The sequence below is a fragment of the Microtus ochrogaster genome, chromosome 2, assembly GCF_000317375.1.
Source record: "Microtus ochrogaster isolate Prairie Vole_2 chromosome 2, MicOch1.0, whole genome shotgun sequence".
Classification (NCBI taxonomy): Eukaryota; Metazoa; Chordata; class Mammalia; order Rodentia; family Cricetidae; genus Microtus; species Microtus ochrogaster.
The window spans coordinates 38,622,240-38,643,712 of record NC_022010.1 but is presented as its reverse complement, the minus strand read 5'-3'; the positions used below and the strand labels follow the sequence as shown (position 1 = coordinate 38,643,712).

At 42.0% G+C, this 21,473-nt stretch overlaps 1 protein-coding gene across 1 annotated transcript in view; it reads left to right on the top strand.

Moving 5' to 3' along the window:
* The window catches only part of Atp13a5 (ATPase 13A5), a 122,618-nt gene that overhangs the window by 10,972 nt on the left and 90,173 nt on the right, over window positions 1-21,473 (top strand). Inside the window, exons 2-6 of the mRNA XM_005344790.3 lie at window positions 9,485-9,658; window positions 11,265-11,411; window positions 11,620-11,690; window positions 11,796-11,876; window positions 18,754-18,823. Coding sequence (XP_005344847.1) covers window positions 9,485-9,658; window positions 11,265-11,411; window positions 11,620-11,690; window positions 11,796-11,876; window positions 18,754-18,823 — 543 coding nt within the window. The remainder of the gene's footprint in view (window positions 1-9,484; window positions 9,659-11,264; window positions 11,412-11,619; window positions 11,691-11,795; window positions 11,877-18,753; window positions 18,824-21,473) is intronic.

Here is a 21,473-nt window from a genome sequence, read left to right as displayed (position 1 = left end):
TTTTTTTTTGAGACATAGTCTCACTGTGTACCCCTGACTGGCCTGGAGCTCAGTCTGTAGACCAGGCTGGCCTTGAACTCACAGAGATCCACCTGCCTCTGTCTCCCTGAGTGCTGGGATTGAAGGTGTGTGCTACCACCGCTCAGCTCAAGATTTGTAAAGATGGACAGATATTCATCTTTCTTGTACAAAATGCCAAGAGTTGAGTACTCATGTCTGTAGCAACACTGCTTTTAAACATGTTTACAGCAATTCACACTTCTACTGACTTTAGTTGAATGCTGGTGAACTTTACTAGTTTTACCCAGTCTTTGCCACCTGAAGTACTCAACACTTCTAATTTTAGCTGATCTGTCTTCTATCGTGGCATCAGTGTAACTCCAAAGTCCTCCCGCATGGTGTGTGAGACCTCTGGCTTGTTTCTCTTCGGTCTGGTCTCGGCTGTACTAGCCTGTGACACATCATTGTGGCTTTCGTTCCCAATTCTTTAACAAAGTCCCGAGCTTCCTCTTGAAGGTTGTCCATCATTTTCTGGCTTCCTGAAGCTGTCTACTCAAGTCTTTCCCTCATTTTTCAGTTTTATTTCTTTTTTTCCCCAGTTTTATTTCTTTTTGATTGATTTGTAGCTATTTTGTGGATTCCAAATACACCTTCCCTTTGCTATATAGGAAATAAACAATCAAGCCTCCTAAGTGGCTAATCTATCTTCTCCAGAGACCCTTTGAAAAACAGCTGCCTTTAGCATCAATGAAATCCAATATGTTTTTCTTGTTTTAAGAATTACTAGTCTACCTAAAGTTTTCTCAAGTCATCTTTAAAGTGGTTTGTTTTCACATTTAAATGCAAGTGGATTTTTGTGTATGACACGTAGATAAAAGGGGATCTCATTTTCCCAAGCATCCCTCCGTCCTGCCCAGACAAGTACCCGAAGCCCCTGACTGCAGTGGTTGCTTCTTGGGAAAGACAGTGATGGTGTTTCAGGTCCTTTCTTCACTCTGTTCTGTCATTCATCGTCCTTTTTTTCTGTATCATGCAGTTTAGGAAAACTGAGTTTTCCTAATTACCCGGCTTTGTAGGCAGTTTCCAATTCTGGTGCTGTCAGTCCTACATGCTTCCGTTTTGTTCTGAATTGATTTCTTGACTACCCTAGGTTCTTGGTATTTCCCTAGAAGATTTAGATTCATGTAACCAGTGACCAGAAAAGTACTTGGTGAGCCTTTAAGTGTGAATGTAGTACCATTTTCCAAAATTCTTGTGCCTTCCCATTTATTTAGATCTTACTTTCTCAGCAGTAATATGGAGTTCTCAGTTCAAAGGCTTAGCACATCTTTCTCAGATTTAGTATAATGCAATCCAATTTTTCTTGATATTATTTGTACTTGAGTAATTTTCAAATTTATATGAATATATAAGTCCATATGTGTTATCTATATTTACCTACCATCCTACAACTTTAATGGATTCACTTATTAATAGTTAAAATCACTCAGAAGACAGAGATATGTAGATCTCTATGAGTTTGAGACCAGTCTGGTCTACAGAACAAGTTCCAGGTCAGCTAGGGTTACACAGAGCAACCCTGTCTCAAAAAACAACCCAAAAACCAACCAAACAAAAATAGTTACTCTCTATCTGTCCTTAAACAAATTACTTGTATGGAACTATGTACATCTCTCTTTTTCCCTGCCTCTCATAGGAACCTTTTCATTCTTGCCTCTGAATGCTAACACTGAGAGCCACACTGGCTTTCAAATCACTGCATCCCTAAGACAAATACTGTTGAGCAATAATGTTACCTTTTCATTATGCCCAAGCATTGGTTATATAACATATTTTACAATAATTTGATACAGTGACAAAAATCATAACTTAAGCTTTCAACATGCTTCAATTGTCTGGCAATTCTGGCCTTGTTACGACAAGTTAGGAACATACACTTTAAACTTTCCTTTTATTTGTTCTTTGTGGATTTCACATCATGCATCTCCACCCCATTCATTTCCCATCCCGTCATATCTGCCCTCTGCCCTTGAAACCTCCTACCCCCAAATAATATAAAACCGAAGAGAAAAAGAAGAAAAAAGGAAAAGGAAAAATCAATCTTGTCATGGAAATGGAAGCTGTGGTGTGACCAGTGAATCACACAGTAAACTTTATTCATATATCTTTACTTGCAAGTGCTCATTGTAAAGAGTCCTTGGTCAGGTTTGAGGCCTCTGGTTTCTTCTACACTGTCGATACTGGATCTTCACTGGAACTCTTCTTGGTTATCCTGTTGTTACCCTGTGTCGTGGCATTCCTGCAGCTATGGGTTTGCAGGACCAGTCCGTTCACATGCTCCAGCAGATCATAGATGGGGTGGATGTTGGGGTGGACCAACTCATAATCCTGGTTCTGGGCCTGGGTAGTTGCAGGGTTGGTCAGCCTGCCAGCTCTCACTCATCCTCAACACCAGGGCCATTTCTCCTGCATTGCCCTGTCTAGTTCATCTTGCAGTGATGAGCAAGGGGAGGGGCCAGTTTTTCTGCTTTTATGCCCTCAGGATTGGTTCTCCCACACCTACACCTTCAGGGTCAGTTCTACCATGTTGTTCCGGCATGGTATAGGGGCCACTCTCCTGAGTGCTGCAGCTGGTGAGGGGCAGGGCCAGCTCTCCCACCTGCCTCAGGCATTGATGGGGGACATCTCTCCCTCGCCCATGCTGCTGCGTGACAGATGGGTAATGGGAACAGCTCTTGATGTTCACAACTTCAGGGTTGGCTCACCCAAGCCGCTGCCAACTAGGTTGGCTTTATTGTATTGCCCAGGTGAGGTTCAGGTCCTGCTGTAGGAACATTCTTATATCCCCCATTTATAAAGGAGTTTATACAAGAGCAGTTTTACTTCAACTTTAAATACCGAAAGGATTCTAAAGACATTTTGGCTTAAAGAATCATTTAATGACTGATTTTATTTTCTTTGTTTAGAGTTGTTGTGTTGCTGTTGAAGTTATCATGAAATGTCTTCTCTTCTCTCATATTTCCTTCCTTAAATACCTGTGGAAAAAATACATTTTGTTTGACATTAATATAGCCATTCAGCTTTTCTTCTCTAGCATTTCCATGTTCTGGCTTTTTTCTTGTTTTCCCTCTTAACTTTCCTATTTATATTTAAAGTATGTCTCTTATAAACAGCGTGCAGTGCATTATAGGTTAATTCGATCCAAATATGCCAGTTCATATTATTATATTACGTGATATGGAGTCTGAGAGTTACTTCCAAACAGTCAGTGTCAAGGGCCAAGTATGTGTAATGCAGAAGCATAATAGTATTGGACTATTCGTCCAGCTCCTAGCTGGAAAGAGCTCACTCGTAGACACAACTTTCACTCATAGTATTAAGACCATTTACATTTAATGTAATTTCTGATACAGTTGGGTGAAATTTTATGCTACTGCTATGTGGTTCTGTTCATTCTGCATGTCTTCTCTTCATTCAACACTGTATTATAGGGGGTCCTGGGTTTCTACATTGATACTATTCACTCTGTTTTTAATGGCTTCATTACAGAACACTGTTCGGATGTTTCAAAACTCACTGAACCATTGGCTGAATCTTCATTCCCTCAATAGTATTGCTATTGCAGACAACGCAGCGCTGAGCATCTTGTGCCCGTTACTTCCCATTTTGTGTGTTGTTTCATTAGGGCATCCTTCCAACCGAAGAATTATTGATTAAAAGTAGAAACATCTTTATAATTCTTGATAGAATTGGTATCTTTGCCTTCCCCGAGGAGTTGTTTCCGTTGAAGAGGTTATCAGTAGTCCGAGGCTCTACTGGTTTCACTGCAGCCTTGCTAGGCTTTTATTTCCCCTGTTTAATAGAAAATGCTATACAGAAAAACCTAAGTAGGCAACAGAATTGTGATGATGAGTGTCATTGCTGTGTGAAAGTGGACAGAAAATGGGTTTATGAGTGAGCTTTTTCCAGCTATGAGCTGGACTAATATTCGAATATTAATAGGCTTCTGCTTTGCACACCCTCGACACTTTTGTAACCACAGAGTGCATATCACAATGTGAGAAATGGCATATTTATGTTATTTGGACCTAATTAACTTATTATACACAGATAAGACCAAGAGTTGTAGAAGCAGAATGAGCACAGGGAAAGGAAGAGATCTTGGAAGTGTTCATAAATTAGGGGAATTGTATGTTTCTAAATTAAATCAGAGCCCCTTGCCAATAGTATCAAACTAGGACTGTACTACCCAGCAACCAGCACTTTTCCCCGCACGAAGTGTGTAGCAGTGAAAGGAGCTTGCCAGTCTCATGCTCACCATGCAGAACATGCGAGCAGACGCTGCCATGGCTGAGCTCAGCAGCCCCATGCTGCATGTCTTCCTCATTCTGCAAAAACTGCACTGGGATCTCCTAGAGGTGAATGAGTTGCTGGAGGTCATGCAACCCATAATAAGCAGAGCAGTGACTCAAACTTATATCTTGTTTCTTAAACTTGTGACCTTTCTACTCTAAGGATTGCTTTCAACACCCCTTATTAGACTCTTTATTCACCACTGAGTTATTAGAGAAAACTAATAAAAATGTCACATTGAAGATGAATACCTTTCCAAAGAATTAAGCAAAGAGATTTGTTATATTAAGCATTATCTAAACTCTGCAGACATTAGCTAACATTTACAGCCCTGAGATTTGGACATGGGTGTTTAGAATTGTTGAGAAACAAAGACAGAGATTCCCAGGTCAGCTTAAAGCCACGGATAGCACGTATGCCACACATTTATCTCTGTGGTAGTGAGTTTTCATATCTGTGCCAAAATACCTGAGGTGAACAAGCTGCAGGAGGAAAGACAGTTTTTGGCTCATGGTTTCAGAGATGTGGTCTATAATTGGAGACTGCTCATTGATTTCCCAGCCACCCATGCCCAAATAATTCCACAGAAACTATATGAATTACAACACTGCTTGGCCAATAACTCGGGTATATTTCTAGCTAGCTCTCACATATTGAATTAACCCATTTCTATTAATTTCTGTATTGCCACAAGGCTGTGGCCTAACGGTAAGTGTTCTGGGCATCTTTCTCCTTTGGCAGCTACATGGTGTCTTCTTGACTCCACCTACTCTCTCTATATGTCTCTGTTTGGTTTTTCTGCCTGGCTTTACTCTGCTAAGTCATTAGCCCAAACAGCTTTATTCATCAACCAATAAAAGAAACACATATACAGAAGGGCATCCCACATCAGTGGTCCATGGTTGATTGGTTCCATTGTTTTTAAGTCTGTGACTGTGACAAGGTAGGAAAATGGTGAAAAAGTCAGCACGAAGCTGCTCATCTCATGGCATCCAGAAAAGTCAGAAAACTCTCTGTCTCTCTCTGTCTCTCTGTCTCTCTCTCATATATCATTCAATAGCACAACTTCTACTGACCCACTTCCTCCAACTAGGCTCTGCTTTCCAATAGCCCTTTTGGCTAAGAACTCACCAATTGATTAATCAATGGATGAAGCTTATATAAACATGACCCAATCATCTCTCAGAAGTGCTCCCGAAAGCAAAGTCATCAACACATGAGCATTTCCTGTAGGGTGACACTCCATAACCAAACTGTAATAATCAGCATCCCTCAGGTATTTCAAAGTGCCTTAAAAGTTTGTGTTTTTTTTTTAATGTGTGAAACAATGCTATGTGAACCCTCATTGAAGATGGTAGAAACTAAATTTTAGTTTTAGACAACAAAATCTATTTCCCCTTAAAAACAAATCTCAAATTCACTTAATTTATGACAAATATTAGCTGACCTATTGCTAAAGGTACAAATATCTCAGCTTGTTATTCTAAGAATAAGTAAGTGCCCTAGCATATCTTACAGACAGCACAACATTGTCAGTAAAAGCTTCATGACTGGCTTGGTGTTTACGGTGTTTCTGTTTTGATAGCATGCATTGTTCCTTCCTTTATCAAAGGTGCTGGAATGTAAGGGTGACAGCATAGAGCCTTCTCCTCTCTTCTTTCTTTTTTTCTTTCTCTCTTTCTCCCTTTCCTTCCTTCCCCTCCTCCCCCTTTCTCTCTCTCTCCCTACCCCTTTCTCTTTCTCTCTCTCTCTCTCTTTTTTTTGAGATAGGGCTTTTCTGTGTATCTCTGAATGTCCTGGAACTTGCTCTGTAGACCATGCTGGCCTCAAACTCAGAGACCTGCTTGTCTCTGCCTCCCAAGTGCTGGGATAAAAGGCTTGTGTCACCACCACATGGTGACATCTCCATTTTCAGTGAGCTGTGTAGCTGTTGCCTTCAGCAATGGGGGCCTTGCTGTCACGTTGTGGAGAGTAACCTATAATTTTAGCAACAGTCCAGGTTGCTTACAACGGATTCACATGGGGCCCCTTTAGGCAACAACCCAATTAGACATAATCTAATCCCACCACTGGATGCTTCATTTAGTGGCAGGAGATAGCCAGTTTGGTCTCTGCATCCCCAGTAAATATTTGGCTATATCATTTACATTACTTTCATATATGTTTATATTTTATGAAGTTTCTATTGTATTAGGTTTGCATACTACTCCTCAAATGACCCTTAATATTAGCTTTCTCTCCCTGGGTTGCCTCCCACAAATTCCCCTACCCTTTCTCTCCTGCCTCGATTCTCCCATTCCAGCTCCCCACCCATATCTATTATCTATTGTATTTCCCTTTCCGAATGAGATCATCTGGTCCCTCTAGTCCAGTATTTCTAATGCTGTGACCCTTTAATAAAGTTTCTTTTGTTGTAGTAACCCCCATCATAAAATTATTTCAATGTTACATCATAACTGTAATTTTTCTACTATTGTGAATTGTAATGTAAATATCTGATATACAGGGTATCTGATATGTGACCAATGAGAAGAGATCATTCAATCCATAGAGGTCTTGCAACCTACAAGTTGCGAGTTGCTTCTTTAGTGCTTTACTCTATAACCTATCCTCTGTGGGTCTAATGAATTATAGCTTGATCATCATTGACTTTACAGCTAATACACTCATATAAGAGAATATGTGCCATATTTGTATGAGTCTGGGATACATCACTAAGAATGATTTTTTTTTAGTTTAATATATTTGTTTGCAAATTTCACGATGTCAGTTTTTTCTTAACGGTGAAGTGATACACTCCACTGTATAAATATATCACATTTTCTTCATCTATTCATCTAGGTTGTTCCTAATGTCTGGCTTTTATGAATAGAGCAGTAATGACTATGGTTGAGCAAGTGTGTCTGTGATAGGATGAGACATCCATTGGGTAAATGCCCCAAACTGGTACAGCTGGATGTTATGGTAGATTGAGTTTATCATCTTCCTGAGGAAGTACTATACTAATTTCCATTGTGGCTGAACAAGTTTACACTCCCACCAGTAATGGCGGAAGGTTCCCCTTGTTCACATCCTGGCCAGCATGAGTTATCACTTGTGTTTTGATCTAAGCCATTCGGACAGGTGTTAGATGAAAGGTGTAAGATCTCAAAGCTTTTTTTGATTTGCATTTCCCCGATGATTAAGACTACTGAACATTTCTTTAAGTGTTTCTCAGCCAGTTGAGTTTCCTCTATCCAAAATTCTCTGTTTAGATCTGTACCCCATTTTCAACTGGGTTATTTGTTTTCATGATATCTGGTTTCTTGAGTTCTTTATATATTATGGATATTAGCCTTCAACCACGTGTGTAGTTGATGAAAATCTTTTCCCATTCTGTAGGTTGCTGCTTTGTCTGATGATGGTGTCCTTTGCTATGCAGAAGCTTTTCAGTGTCATGTGTAACTAAGTGACCAATAACTGGTTTTTCTGAAGACCCACTCCACAAGATGGAACCCATTCCCAAACTGTTTGGGCAACCAAGAACTGAGACTAGATAGCTCAGGGATAAAACTGAATAATACTTTTCTAAGAAAGAAAAATAAAAGCTTTAGTGATCAAATGACTCCTAATGATAACTCTGCTACCCTCATAGATCAGTGCCTTGTTCAGCCATCAGAGAACCAGCCTCGTGCAGCAGAAAGAAAGAAATAAAGAGATGCACAGCCAGAAATTATGCAGAACCTGAGAGATGTTGGAACATTTAGCCCTAAATAGGATGTCTCCATCAAATCCTTTCCCTCAGAGCTCAGGAAACCCTGTGGAATAGGAGGTTGAAAGATTGTAAGGGGGCGGAGAACTCCAAGAAAACAGGACCCTCTAAGTCAACATAAGCAAAGCTCATATGAACTCACAGAGACTGCAGGAGAATGCACAGGGCCAACAGAGGTCTGCAGCAGATCCTGGGAATAAATATTGTGGCTTCCAGTTTAGTGTTTTCATGGGACTCCTGAGTGTGCAAATGAGTGGGCCTCATTCTTATGCCATCTCTTGGGGTCTTTTCCCTCCATTGGTTTGCCTTTTACAACTTCAGTGTAAGTTTTTGTTTAATCTTTTTATATTTTATTTTCTTATATTAAAAAACAAATGAAGGAAAGAATGAAAACCTAGCCACTGGGGTAAGTTAACAACTGAAATATCACTTATTCCTGCTGGTGGATGGAAAATCAGTTTTCTCCAATAGAATGACAAAGGGTCATTTCTCTAACAGAGTGATAAAATCAGCCACTCCAGGACAGGCCTCATGTTCAGGATTAGTTCACCAACGTATACTAGAATCTGAGGGTTTTGTGTGTGTGTGTGTGTGTGTGTGTGTGTGTGTGTGTGTGTGCGTGTGTGTGTGCTTTTATTTGGTAACAGTTTTTTTAGGGGGTGGTGATGGTTTTACTTTGTTTCCTTGGTTTTGTTGTTGTATTGGGTTTTTGGTTTTGGGAAAAGAATTTAGAGCTCGGTGGTTAAGGAAGGGGAGAAAATCTGGAAGGACTTGGGGGAGGTGAAGAATATGATCAAAATATATTCATATTTAAAATGGTTTTAAATATAAAAAACCATAATTTTAAAAAGAGTAAGTAAGTGCAATCGATCCTTCAAGAGCCTTTCATGGCTGCAACTAGTCCTTTAACTTACATTTTGCTGGATTAGACACCAATTCATTTATTCATACTTTCAATCATATCCAGTTATTTTTAAAACCAAATGTGAATACAGATAGAGGTGGATATGTGTGGGTCATGTCTGCTGCAATTTCTTTCTTTAATATTATCAATTCCTTTAACACCTAGAGGAAATAAATCTGCTTCAAAACATGAGGCATGTTATAAACACTTGAGGTGCTGCCTATGAATACACAGAAGCAGGGAGATCTTCCCTTTCCCTTCCATCTCATGCTTAATTTCACTTGGCAGGGCAGTAGGAGGGCTTGTGCATCTCTTTCCTTTTATTATGTCAGCTGCCAGCTGCAGTCAACCTGATTCTACCAATTGGTGCCAGATTTCTCTCAACCAAGAACCCTACATCGCAAAGCATGTATCCCTTGAATCAAAATGATGTTTATGTGACTACTGAAACATGGGATGCTCTATTTATTATTCAGGAGGTGTTTGGCTACCATACCCAGAGTCTCCGGAGAGCCCTGTGCCTCGTCACAGCCATCCTGACTCTTGGCGCCCTTCAGCTGATGTTCTACTGGAGGCCTGAGTGGTGGGTGTGGACCAGTTGCATCCCGTGCCCTTTGCAAGAAGCAGACACCGTTTTGCTGAGGACGACAGTGCGTACTTTTCTGTTATCCATTTCAAATGCCATGATCATCACAGAAGGATGGATACTGCCTGTCCGCACTTACACACGGATGTTATGAAGTTGGCATTGTAGACTATTGATTCCCAGAGCCTGAGTAGGGGTAGAGGAGATAGAGGGGAAATGATTAGTAGGTTCAAGGCTACAGTTGAATAGGGGATACCTGCTAATGTCCTGTAGCATTGCAGGATAATGTGGCTGAGAGCAAATTTTAAAAACAGCGGGTGAAGAGGATTTTGAATGTTCCCAGAAGAAAGAAATGGTAAATTTCTGAAGTGGTAAAGAGGCCAGTTACTCTAGTCTTGTCTAATCATATATACAGTATATAAATGCTTAAAATTCATTACGTACCCCATTGTTGTGGGAGTGTTCCTGAGGAGACATGAATAACTGTCTATTCATTAACAACAGACCAAAAGAATAATTTCTCCCAAGTCCAGTTTAGTGATATTACATATCACACACACACACACACACACACACACACACACACACACACACACACACTTTACTTAAAAGATTGTGGGTGACCCACAAGTAGCTGCAACACTGAAAAGCCCACCCCTTTCTTAGAGCTCCTTGCTTTATCTGAAAACAACTAGGTAGGTTGGAAAGTCTTCTCTTTCAGCCAATTGTTAGGGCTTCTGCAGCTAGTGGGAGGGGCCTCAGAAATCATGTAAGTTTCAGGAACTTTTTCAGATTTGTGAGTTTTGTTTATTTCCTGAGTTTTAAAGGAGAGAATGTTTCAGTTTAGAGGAAATGGCTACAAAAACCCATAAATACATGCAAATACCTTCTCTCAATTTAAAAAATTAAATATAACTTTAAAAAAAAGTACTATGCTCATGTCTTCAACCCTGCATCTGTAGTCTAGCAATGACTAGTCAATATTCCAGAGATCCAGAACAGATCTCATCCGTTCAAACAGTTTACCCAGGCCAGAACAAGAGAAAGAAAGACTATCTCTGCAAGTTTCTTGTTATTTATCTCTTGCCCCGCCCAGGAATGTTAACACTTTCTTCACTTCAGCCTGGGTAAAATCTCTCATATTTTAGGTTGAAGCATGTTGCTCATTGCCTGTGAGTGCATGGGCAGTGGCTGTCATTGTTACAACTCTCAGAGGCTACATAATGTAGGAATGCTCAATTTTCAACAATGCATTCTTTGGAGTATACTAGGTAATGTGAGCTTGTGGATAGCTTTTAAAAGTAGCTGGAGCCTGGCGTGTGCTGCACACCTGTGGTCCCAGGCTGTGGGAAACTGGGGCAGGCTAACCAAGAGGTTAAGGTCAGTCTAGACATGTGAATCCCCGTCTCAAAAAATAAATAAAGTAATAAAAAGAAATATAATCATCTCAGAAAATGTCTAGACATAATACTTCCTTATGAAGTTTTCTCCCCCCATATCCAGTGTTTCTTAAAATCCTGTGTGTAGCAGAAGCCTCTGGAAGGCTCACTGAAACACAGACTGCCGGCTCCACTACCTGAGTTCCTCAATCCACCAAGTCTAGACTGTGCCTAAGAATCTGCCTTCTGACTGAGGTCTGAGACCGCTCTCTTGTTTGTTGACTTTTTAAGGATGAATTTCAAAGGTACATAAGGAAAAAAGTCTTCTGCCTCCACTTATCTGCATTGAAGTCCTCTAGAAGTAAAAACCCAGAAGAACCTCTGGTGGCGGACCGCCACTCTGTCATAAACCGAGCTGTAATGAAGCCAGAATTAAAAGTAAGCGATCTAATGTGTGGGCTGTCCTGGCACATTTGTGGAAACAGAAAAGAGTGTGTGCTTGCTGGTTAAAGCTCTGACTATAATATGCTTGGGCTGGACTGATAGCTAGGTGTGCGACCCACAAGGGAACCTGGGCTGCACCATTCCCCGTTGATCCGCTTTCCTTTGTGAATGACGCCTGACCCTTTCACGTTTGTGGTTGCAGCTACAATGCATCCAAGTGCAGAAAATCAGGTACGTGTGGGATTTCTCGGAGAAGCGCTTTCGGAAAGTTGGGTAAGTATAGCCTTTTCTCACCACCGCCTTAGGACACAGCCGAAGACCACTGACTCACTGGAGGCTGTAAACTGATGTGTGGTTCCTATCCCAACTATTTCCTAGGTTGCTAGAAGACAGTAACTCCTGCTTTGATATCCACCACACATTTGGATTGGGTCTGACCAGTGAAGAGCAAGAGGTCAGGTAGGCTTAAGGATGCTGGCATGAAGTATCAAATGGACACCATCGGTGTGCTGCTGGCACAGTGCTTTGCCAGCTTGATGTCATTTGCTGGCATCAGAAAGACATTCTAAATTCTCTTCTTAGGCAAACATATTCAAAAGACACAGAAAGAACAAGTCACTCAAGTAAAATACCGCCCGTCTCCTCAGGCTTGTAGAATAGGCTTTATAATATTCTTGAGTCTTTTCATAAACATTGGTTTCTTAATCTTCCTGCATTGACTGAGAGCCAAAAAGATGCTATCCGGATCATGCTTTGCTGCGAACCAACAGCTGTGGAAATGAACATTTTACTGTTTACTTGGCTGTGTCATTCCGTGTTGCCTGTGCTGTACCTAGAATAACCCTGGACTCATGACAGGAGTGAAGGGCTCTAACAGGCCTGCCCACGGCAAACATGGGCCTGCAGTCCCTCCCCTCCCTCTCCCTTATAAACCATAGACCGTATCCCCTAAGCTAGTCATCAAGTTCTGTTCCCGTAATTGAACACTTTCTCATGCTAGAGTCATTCTGAAGGCTGATCACCGAGGTCCGGGCTATCAAAGTACTGAAGTCCAGCAATCAAATGCCCCCTTTGGTTCACCTAATTAATACACCCAATCAAAACACACCTAGCCCATTCTAACACAGGCCTCCCCTTTTCCTCTTCTTAAAGATTACACCTGCAAGGTTATTTGCTGCTCTTTTTCTGCCTTAGTCAGAAAGCAGCCACTTTAATTTTTCTTCCCCACTTAACTAAGGATCTCTGTGAAAAAATAGGCATTTAGACATAGTTTGTGCCATAATCCAGGGTCCAGGGTTCAGGAGGGAGCACCCTGATTTGTGTGGGTCCCTGTATTACTACAAAGACTTCGAAGTTGTCGGGCACAAGATACCCGAAGACCAAGTTCTCAGCATGAAGGAGATTTATTTTCCCCAGAGGGACAAAGTGTGTGTGTGTGGGGGGGGGATACGAGACAAAGATAGGAGACAGAGAATGAGGGAGAAGGGGAAGGGAATGAAGAGGTGGGTGGGGATGTTTGCCCTAGAGGGACAAAGGACTGCCTCTGGACAGAGAAGAGAAAGACGTGGCAAATGGGAAAATAGTAGTTTACCAAGGTAAAGGGGAAACCCCATGTTAGGATGAGGTGTTTAATTTTAATTAGGCATGTTAATTAGTGTAGTCAAAAGAAGGCTTTTGATTGCTGGACATCAATACTTTGATAGCTGGACCTTGGTGATCAGTCTCAGAAGGAGAAAGTGGCCAAATAAGGGAGGAGACCTTGTTAACCAGCTTTAGGAAAGTACTCTAACAGTTTTGCAAGGCAGAGGGAATGGAGGAAGGAGCCATGTTTGCTCAGGCCAGCTCGCACCCCTTCAAGGAGCTCAACAGATACATGCAGCAGAAACAAGTAAATGATGGTGTTTCTTGAGTTATTGTCAGTGTGTCCCTGATATGTCAAGTATTTTGCAAGAGAGGAGTGATCTAAAGAAAAAGACATAGTTATTGATGGGCAGGGAGTGGAATCATGAGGCTGGGGTCTGTATGCTGCCAGAGAGGAGGGGATGCCACTTAATTTACTAACCAGAGGGAAAAGTCCCTGCTTCCCTAGGCTCTCGTTTGAAATATCCGATGTTGGTGAGCTCCAAAGGAAACAGCTGAGCCCTTCTGATAATCTGGAGTTCCTCAGACACTTCCAGGGACACTATTTGCCAGACATCATTGTGATCCACCAGAAACATCAATTGTCAAACTAAGAGGAAACATGTTGGTTGAATCAGGGCTTCTGGGCTGTACTCCCACAGCGCTGAGAGTTCCGTAGGAGCAAGACGGCACAGATGAGACAAAGAACGCTGGAATTTGGGCAAGTTCCTCACACTAGTTCTACCTTACATTTTAGATTTTCATATATCTTATGGGCATATGTGTGGTAACGTAAACCTACAGAGCATGTGTAGCGTTCAGGAGACAGGTTTGCAGGAGGCGGTCCTGTCCTACCATGTGAGTCGCAGGAAGCTGGCTCAGGTTCACAGGCTTGGCAGCAGGAACCTTTACTCACTGAGCCAGCCCGCTTGTTTGCCCACTACCATGATTCTTATACAAAGTCTAGGAAACGTGAAGCTTTGGTTTCAGTTTTTCCTTTGTAGACATACTACGAGAAGTGAAGCAGGTGTCTATAACCTGAACATTATTGCAAAATGTATTAGAAATGAATGTTCAATACGCTGAGATACAGAGACTTTTCAAAGTCATTAAAATGAAACTTAGTTACTAATACTTAGGGCAAGATGTTTAGAGGATTGATCTAGAACATTTAAGAGCTCTTAATGGTAGACGCCAACATATTCCGGACAAGAAACCATTTCCACAAGAAAGATTCCCCATCGGTATAGCTAGCTCACATTTGTCCTTATTTATCAAGTGCCAGGCTTTAATAAATATCATACATAATTAAATTTAAATCTGGTCCACACATAAAGAACTTGACAATCTAATAAGCAAGACAGAGTACAGTATCCCAAATATGAAGAATCGAGAAATAATCTCATAAGCAGAGGCATATTTTATCTTGTAGGCATGCCAGACTGAAGGACAAAGGAGTGGGTGGATGTGGCACATTTCCCCCTCATTCCTTAGAGTAAGCTGGGGGGCCTCTCCAGAGAAATTAAAAGGGACTGGTTGATTGGACAGCATGAGAATTCAATAACTGAATCTGAGCTTGCTTGCGTTAAAAACCAAGAGCTCACTGCACGTGACGAGGGCAGGCAAAAATCTGACAAAATGACACGTTATAGCATCTAAATGCACACACTTCCCTGTGGGGATCCTAGCAGCCTGGCAAAGAGAAGGGATGTAGGATGTTCATCATTCTCACTTTTCGGCAGCAAAAGCTTATCAGGCCACCAGGAGAGTGGATTTTACCCAGCAGACAAATTGCAAAAGGCATCAAAAAGTGTGTAAGTAAATGATCTGGGGGAACTGGCTTGTTCTGGTGCTCACTTTCTCAGCAGCTGAACTCAGCTCTGCATCATCGTAGCCATCCTGGACAGGCTCACTGACGGCTAAGTGATTCATTTCACAAGAAGGGATGCTATGAAAACACCGCATCTATCTGATCCTCCCTAGGCTTTCTTACTAGAACAGAGTTAGGGTATCTTTTCACCTTCATTACCATTCAGCCCATCCTGCTCCTGCCCCTTTGCTTAGGCTCCTGAAAACAGAAAAGCAACCTGGAAGATGGAGGAGGGAAGAAAAGAGAAATCAGAACCACCATGGGATTTTGCTATGGTACTCCTCAAGTCTGGATGGGCACAAAGCTGGAAAGAGAAACAAGTTACTCTTATGCCTTTGAAAGTTGCACTCTGAGAGAATGGTCACACACACACTCAGCCTCCACAGCATCTTTCTAGGAAGGAGTGAGTGACAGCTGGTTGAAGAATGGAAGAAGAGTCTTACTCACCCCCTAGAAGCTAAAAACATGATCCCAACCCCTAACATTCAACTAGGAGTTAGGAAGTTATCTTAAAAGACAATCTATATTTTATTTAGAATATAATTTGATAAAACCAAGTAAATTGAAATCAATGGTCTCTTTTCAATAAGTTGGAATTTTCAGGCCCACAGTTTTGTGGGTCTGGGTCTGTTGGGAGTATAAAACCATCTAGCTCCAGTTCAGAAGCGTGTGGAGACAGCAGTGTGTGTAAGTCCTGATGAGCCTTGTAGGCAGCATGACGGAGATGATGCCTAGATTTTACTGTACCTTCACCACAACTTTCTTGTTCTTTCCCTTCTGGGCCTTTCTCTATGGAGTGCTCAGGCATTCTCCATGAGCAGAGACTCTTTGGAGCACCTCACTAGCTTGTACTGAGAGCCAAATTCCTTCATGAGCTCTTTCCCCCTGATTTTACTGAAGCTTGTAATTTAGGAGATGAAAGAAATAGATAGACAGCAGAGGAGATTGGGATGAAAAGCTAAGCAACTGTTAGTACACGTCATTTACAGACATGCGTTTCTTTATATCACTGCTTCATTAACGAACTTGGAGATTTATTCTAATGAACAATCTCTCATGGCATAGGCAAAGTGTTTTATGATGGGGAATTTCTAGGACCAACCCACTTGTACTATGTAGTTATGCCCAAATACCAGGCACCAGATGTCATAGCCTGGGCATCTTAGACCTCTGTTTCTTTGGAAAGCAGGAATTTTGAGGGAGGGAGTGAGTGACGGACCAGCAGACTCCCCAAGGAGCTTTCCCAATTTGCTTTCCTACAGAATTGAGTCATGCTGGACTCTTCTGCTTGGCCTTGACTACTTGGGAAACTGGAGGAATCTCTCCTGCCAGAGACCCTCGCAGGCCAGCAGGCTATCCGAATGGAAAGAGTGGGCAAAATCCGAGGGCTTTTGTGAAGGTTGAGAAGGGCACCAGGGATTAAAGCACACTTCTGCTTCATTGCTAAAGACCCCAATTCTAGTCGTCTGGGCTCCAGGGCCTCATACAAATCTCGTTAGCAATTCTTTGAGAGATATATTGATATATTCATTTGGTTTATTCCTCAAAGGAAAATACTCCTAACCATTCACAGTTGGTATTTCAGAACCATACATTTTACAAGATCTGAATATCTCAGAACTGGAGGAAATCCCTTTTGAACCCAGACTCACAAACCCAAACTCACAGGGAGAATGACATCCCCTTCCAGAGTTCTCAGCTGCAGACCTGGTCATATCCACCCTCTGAGAAGGGGCTGTCTGCCATCACAGCAGTTTCTCCCCTAATGCATAGTGACGGATGTTAGCAAAACCTACTTAGCTGTGTATGCCCTACACTGTTTGGAAAGGCCACACAGAATGATCTCAGTCTCTTTTCTCTGCCACCTCATCAGACCTTCAGTGGTGGCATATAGCTTTGACCTTTCCCTGTGTGACTTGGCATCAAGCCAAGTTGCCTTGGAGGAATGAGGACTTGGGTGTGATCTCTAGAACCCAAGTGAAAAGAGCTAAACAATGTTGGTGCTTATTGGTAACCCCACTGCTAGGAAGGGCTAGAGACATGAACTGAGGCTTTCTTACCAACCAGCTTAGCCTACATGGCGTGTTCCATGAGAGACCTTGTCTAATAAAACAGGTGAACAGCCTCTGTGGAAGGATAGTAAAGGCTTTCCTATATGGCTTCCACACACACACACACACACACACACACACACACACACACGTGAATGTGCACATGCACCTTCCCACACATATACACATGATCACACATATGTTCAGGTAACCATATGTGCTGTAAAGAAAAGTAAGGTAGGTTAAAGAAATTAAGGAAAGTTAGGTAGGTCCTGCCCCTCCACCCACTCCCCAGTGCTAGGGAGCAAACCCAGGGTCTTGCATGTATTAGGCAAATGCTCTACCATGATGCCACACCCCCAGGCCCGGGGGTGGGGTCGGGGACTGTCTTCCGTAGGATTGTTATGGAAGGCCTCAAGAAGGAGAAATAGAGCCCTGAATGAAGCAAGTCACACAAAGATGCAAGGTCTAGGTAGAAGGAGGGCAAGAGCACAGGCTTGGTGTTTATGGAGGGAGGTATGGTCACTCTCACCGTTCTGAGCTACTTGGCTTGGTTGTCAGGTTTGGCTTTTAAAGGTTGAGTAGCATTTACAAAGAGAAGACTGTGGGCAAGGACACCATGCATATGGGGTGGGGAAGGGGTGGGACGGGGTGGGGGAAGGTGGATGGACCAAACCTTGGATCTGAGAGGTTCTGACAGTTGACCAATAACTGATTGTTGTCACAGACTTAATGTGGCTTGAGTTCAAGTCTTTTGAGGTTCCAGAATGAGATTTAGGGCTCATAAATTCACACAGCAATGCGGCTCCTCTTCCACTCTGCTTCTTCATCCCCTGAGCCTCAACACCCCCATTATGGAGTTAGCAGACTTTAGAGTAAGTCATCTCTGCCTGTGGCAAGCAATAATTAAAGTTGGTGTAACATGCCTTAAAAGTCAAGTGAACTTCAACTCAGTCAGTCTGTCATCCGATAGCAAGGCCAAAGGCCCCTCAGCTAGGCTCTCCCCGCTGGTCCCTGCAGAGGTGGAGTTGGGAACTTGATGCCCATGGAGGGCATGGTTAGGTGGAGCTTCCTTTTCTGGTCCTCAGAACTTGGGACAGCTACTTAATTTGCTCCAACTTCAGTTTTCTTTATAAACAGTGATCATATGAAACTTGAAAGTTCCTGGTCATAATTAATATTAGCGGGAGGAGCCTTTGACTGAAGACCCACAGTGTCTTTTCCTATTGGCTAGATTGGCCCTTTAGAACTCTATAGAAACACTGTAAGGATCAAATGAATCTTTTGCAAACACTTGAAAAATCACACAGTATAACCCAAACATGAGGGCTTCTCTTTGCAGTGGACATGTGTCATGCACCTTGTGTGGGAAGCAGACACTTGCAAGTGACAATCTTAGAGCATCTTCCTGGGAATTTGTTCTTTTTTCTGGTGCATTGATGGGAACCTGCTCTGGAAGATTCCAGGGTAAGACAGACAGCCATCACTGAAGTCTGGGGTAAATTGAATGACTGAGGAGTCTAGAAATGTCTTCAGACCTGTGTCTTTTTAGCTGCTCTTAGGATGTAATCGGATTATTTCATTTTGACTGAGTTGTAGTAAAGACAGGAAGAAACCAAATTTGTTCATCATGTATCAACTTTATTTTAAAGATATACTCATGGTTTAGAATAAGACTATAGATATCAAGGTACAGATGCCTAAAGGACAGAGGTGGCTGATTTTGGGTCAGCTTGCCTGTGCTCACTTGTCACGGGCTTCTAGGCTGACACTAACAGATGTCAATCTCCCACAGAAGGTTAGTGTGTGGGCCCAACGCTATCGAGGTGGAGATCCAGCCCATATGGAAGCTGCTGGTTAAACAGGTAACTAGACACTTTTCTTCTTTTTGAAAAACAGAATATGCTTCTTAATTTCTTGGCCTCGGGGGGATTGTAAATAACACTTACATCCCTCAGTGGGAATGCTATCTGTGTTTTGTGATGCTGCTTCTTGACACTAACCTATATTTTTTCTGTTTATTAAGGCTTCCTTTCAGTTTTGTTTAAGCTCAGCAAACAGACACATACACACACACACATCAGGATTTATGTATGACTGATCCTTTCCAACTGCCTCTTATTTACTGCTCTATCTATCTATCTATCTATCTATCTATCTATCTATCTACCTACCTATCTATCATCTATCTATCTATCATCTATCTATCTATCTATCTATCTATCTATCTATCTATCTATCTATCATCTATCTATCATCTAGTGTTTGGGAACATAGTCTGTGTGTGTGTGTGTGTGTGTGTGTGTGTAGGTCAGAGAACAACTTGCAGGATTCAGTTCTTCCTTTCCACCAAGTTGGTCTCAGGGATCAAACCCAGGTGACCAGGATTGGTAGCAAGTGCTTTTACCTACTAAACCATCTCATCAGCCCAACAACACTTAAATTGAAATACACTTCTCAGTGGGAGTCAGATTCCTGTTTTGTAATATATTGTTCCTTTTGTCCTCTTTAGTTTCTGTTGTATTAGTGTTGTGGCATCCTAATCTGCTCAGGGTACCACCACACAATCACATAGACTGAGCAGAAATTCAAGGGACACCTGCTGATTTTTGGATCAGCAGCCTCTCCTTGTGTCTTCTCATGAAGGATGCCTGATCTCTGCCTCTCAGGACCTATGTAACAGAAATTATCTCTCAAAGCCCCATCTCCCAGTACCACCACATTGGTGGTCAGTGCTTCAACAAGGGATGATATTTGGAGAGGCCATAAGTATGCAGTCTAACCACAGAGGCACGTTATTACAGCTATGATCCCTAAGAGTTTGAAATTCAGTCCTTACACATTCTTTTACTATTTTCTATCTCCTTGAGTGTGACTTATTATTATTATTTTTAAATAGTATGGTATGTTTTTGACACTTTTCTTAGTTCTTTTGTGTAAGCCAACCTTCAGTGGGACAATTTCCCTCTTCCACTCTGAGCTTGCTGTTCCTCTCTGATGACTTTGTACCTGCCTCCATCTGGTCCCCACTGTTTTATTGGGTCAGAGCTGGGCCCATATTGGAGAGAACAATGCTTTGCCCATGGGCCCTTTGGTCTGTGAGGGGCTTAGTGCAAGTCATGGCTGTGCCATGGACCCTGTTTTATCCCATTCCACCCCAAACTGGCCTCCACGCTGGAGCAGGAAGCATACTGATACCTCTCCTTCTCTCCATAGCTCTGGTTTCAGTTCCTTGCCTCTTATGGGAGATTTTCTGTCCCTACTTCCTCTCCCAATGTGCTTTTGATCCAGACTGCCACTCTCTGGCTCCACACAATGTCCCACAATTTTAACCTGTTTAAAAATATGATCATATGTATCTGTGTTATGCATAATGTGTGAAGTGGAAATGAACATATGGGAAACATAGGTCCGTGTACCAAGGGTTGCATGTGTGGAGGTCAGGGGACAACTTTTAGTTCACTCTTTCCTTGCACCTTTATGTGAATTTCAGGGATAGAATTCAGGTCCCACGGGCTTGCACTGTCAAATGTCTTTATCCACTGAGCCATCTTGCTAGCAAGCATATTTTGAGTCTTTTTCTAACCCTTGAAAATGGTCAGGTTTTTTTTGAGAATGGCCATCTCTGTCTAATATAAAATATCATCCACCATTGTTCTATTTCTGGAGCAAACACCAGGCTGTTATTATTCCAGCATTAGATCTTAGAGCCGTGCTTTATTCCCAGCCAAAGGGAGTGGGGGGCACAGCTTTCTCATGCGCTTATTTCCACCCCACACGCACACAGCCTCCCCAGCTGTGGAAAGCAGGCCACCTTCTGAGCTGCTCGCCAAATGCATTTGAAAACTGTGAAGTGTTTTTCAAAGTATTTTTGAAAATTTGATCCTTTTCAAAAGGACTCTGGGATTTCTTAGCACACATCAGTCAGAGCCTTAGCAAAATTAAAGGTGTGTCTGTGGGGGCGGGGTGTAAATTGCTTCACATTTACTTTGTAAGGGTATTGAATAAGGGGGTTAAATTAGTGATGCTGCTGCTGCTTCTTCCGAAGAAATATTTAAACAACTTTCCACTGTATTCCTATAAATCCAGAATCATGTTATCATTAGTACATAATCTATAATTAGAGCATTTTATGCCAAGTGAACTCAAGAGCTATAATTTGTAAGAAAAGCAATTGAGATGGGGATAATACGAAACACCAAGAAACAAAAGCTTTTTAAATTTATAAATAATATCCAGAAGGCTTGAGAAACCCTTAATGTGTAGCTTTATTAACTTATTAAGTAGCTATCAGTTCATTGTTAGGAGCAAAGTGGAATTTTATTCAGTGTGTGAGATAATTACAGAAAGCAATATTTGGAAAGCGTACCCCTGATGTTAGCCAGTATTTCATCTAATTTATAAGGATGATAAAGAGCCCTTCCTTGGGAAGGGAATCCACTTCATCCTAGCGGGCACTCTCATGTTTGCTGTCTCTGTGTGTTGTGGAAACTTACTTCAATTCCTCCCTAAGAG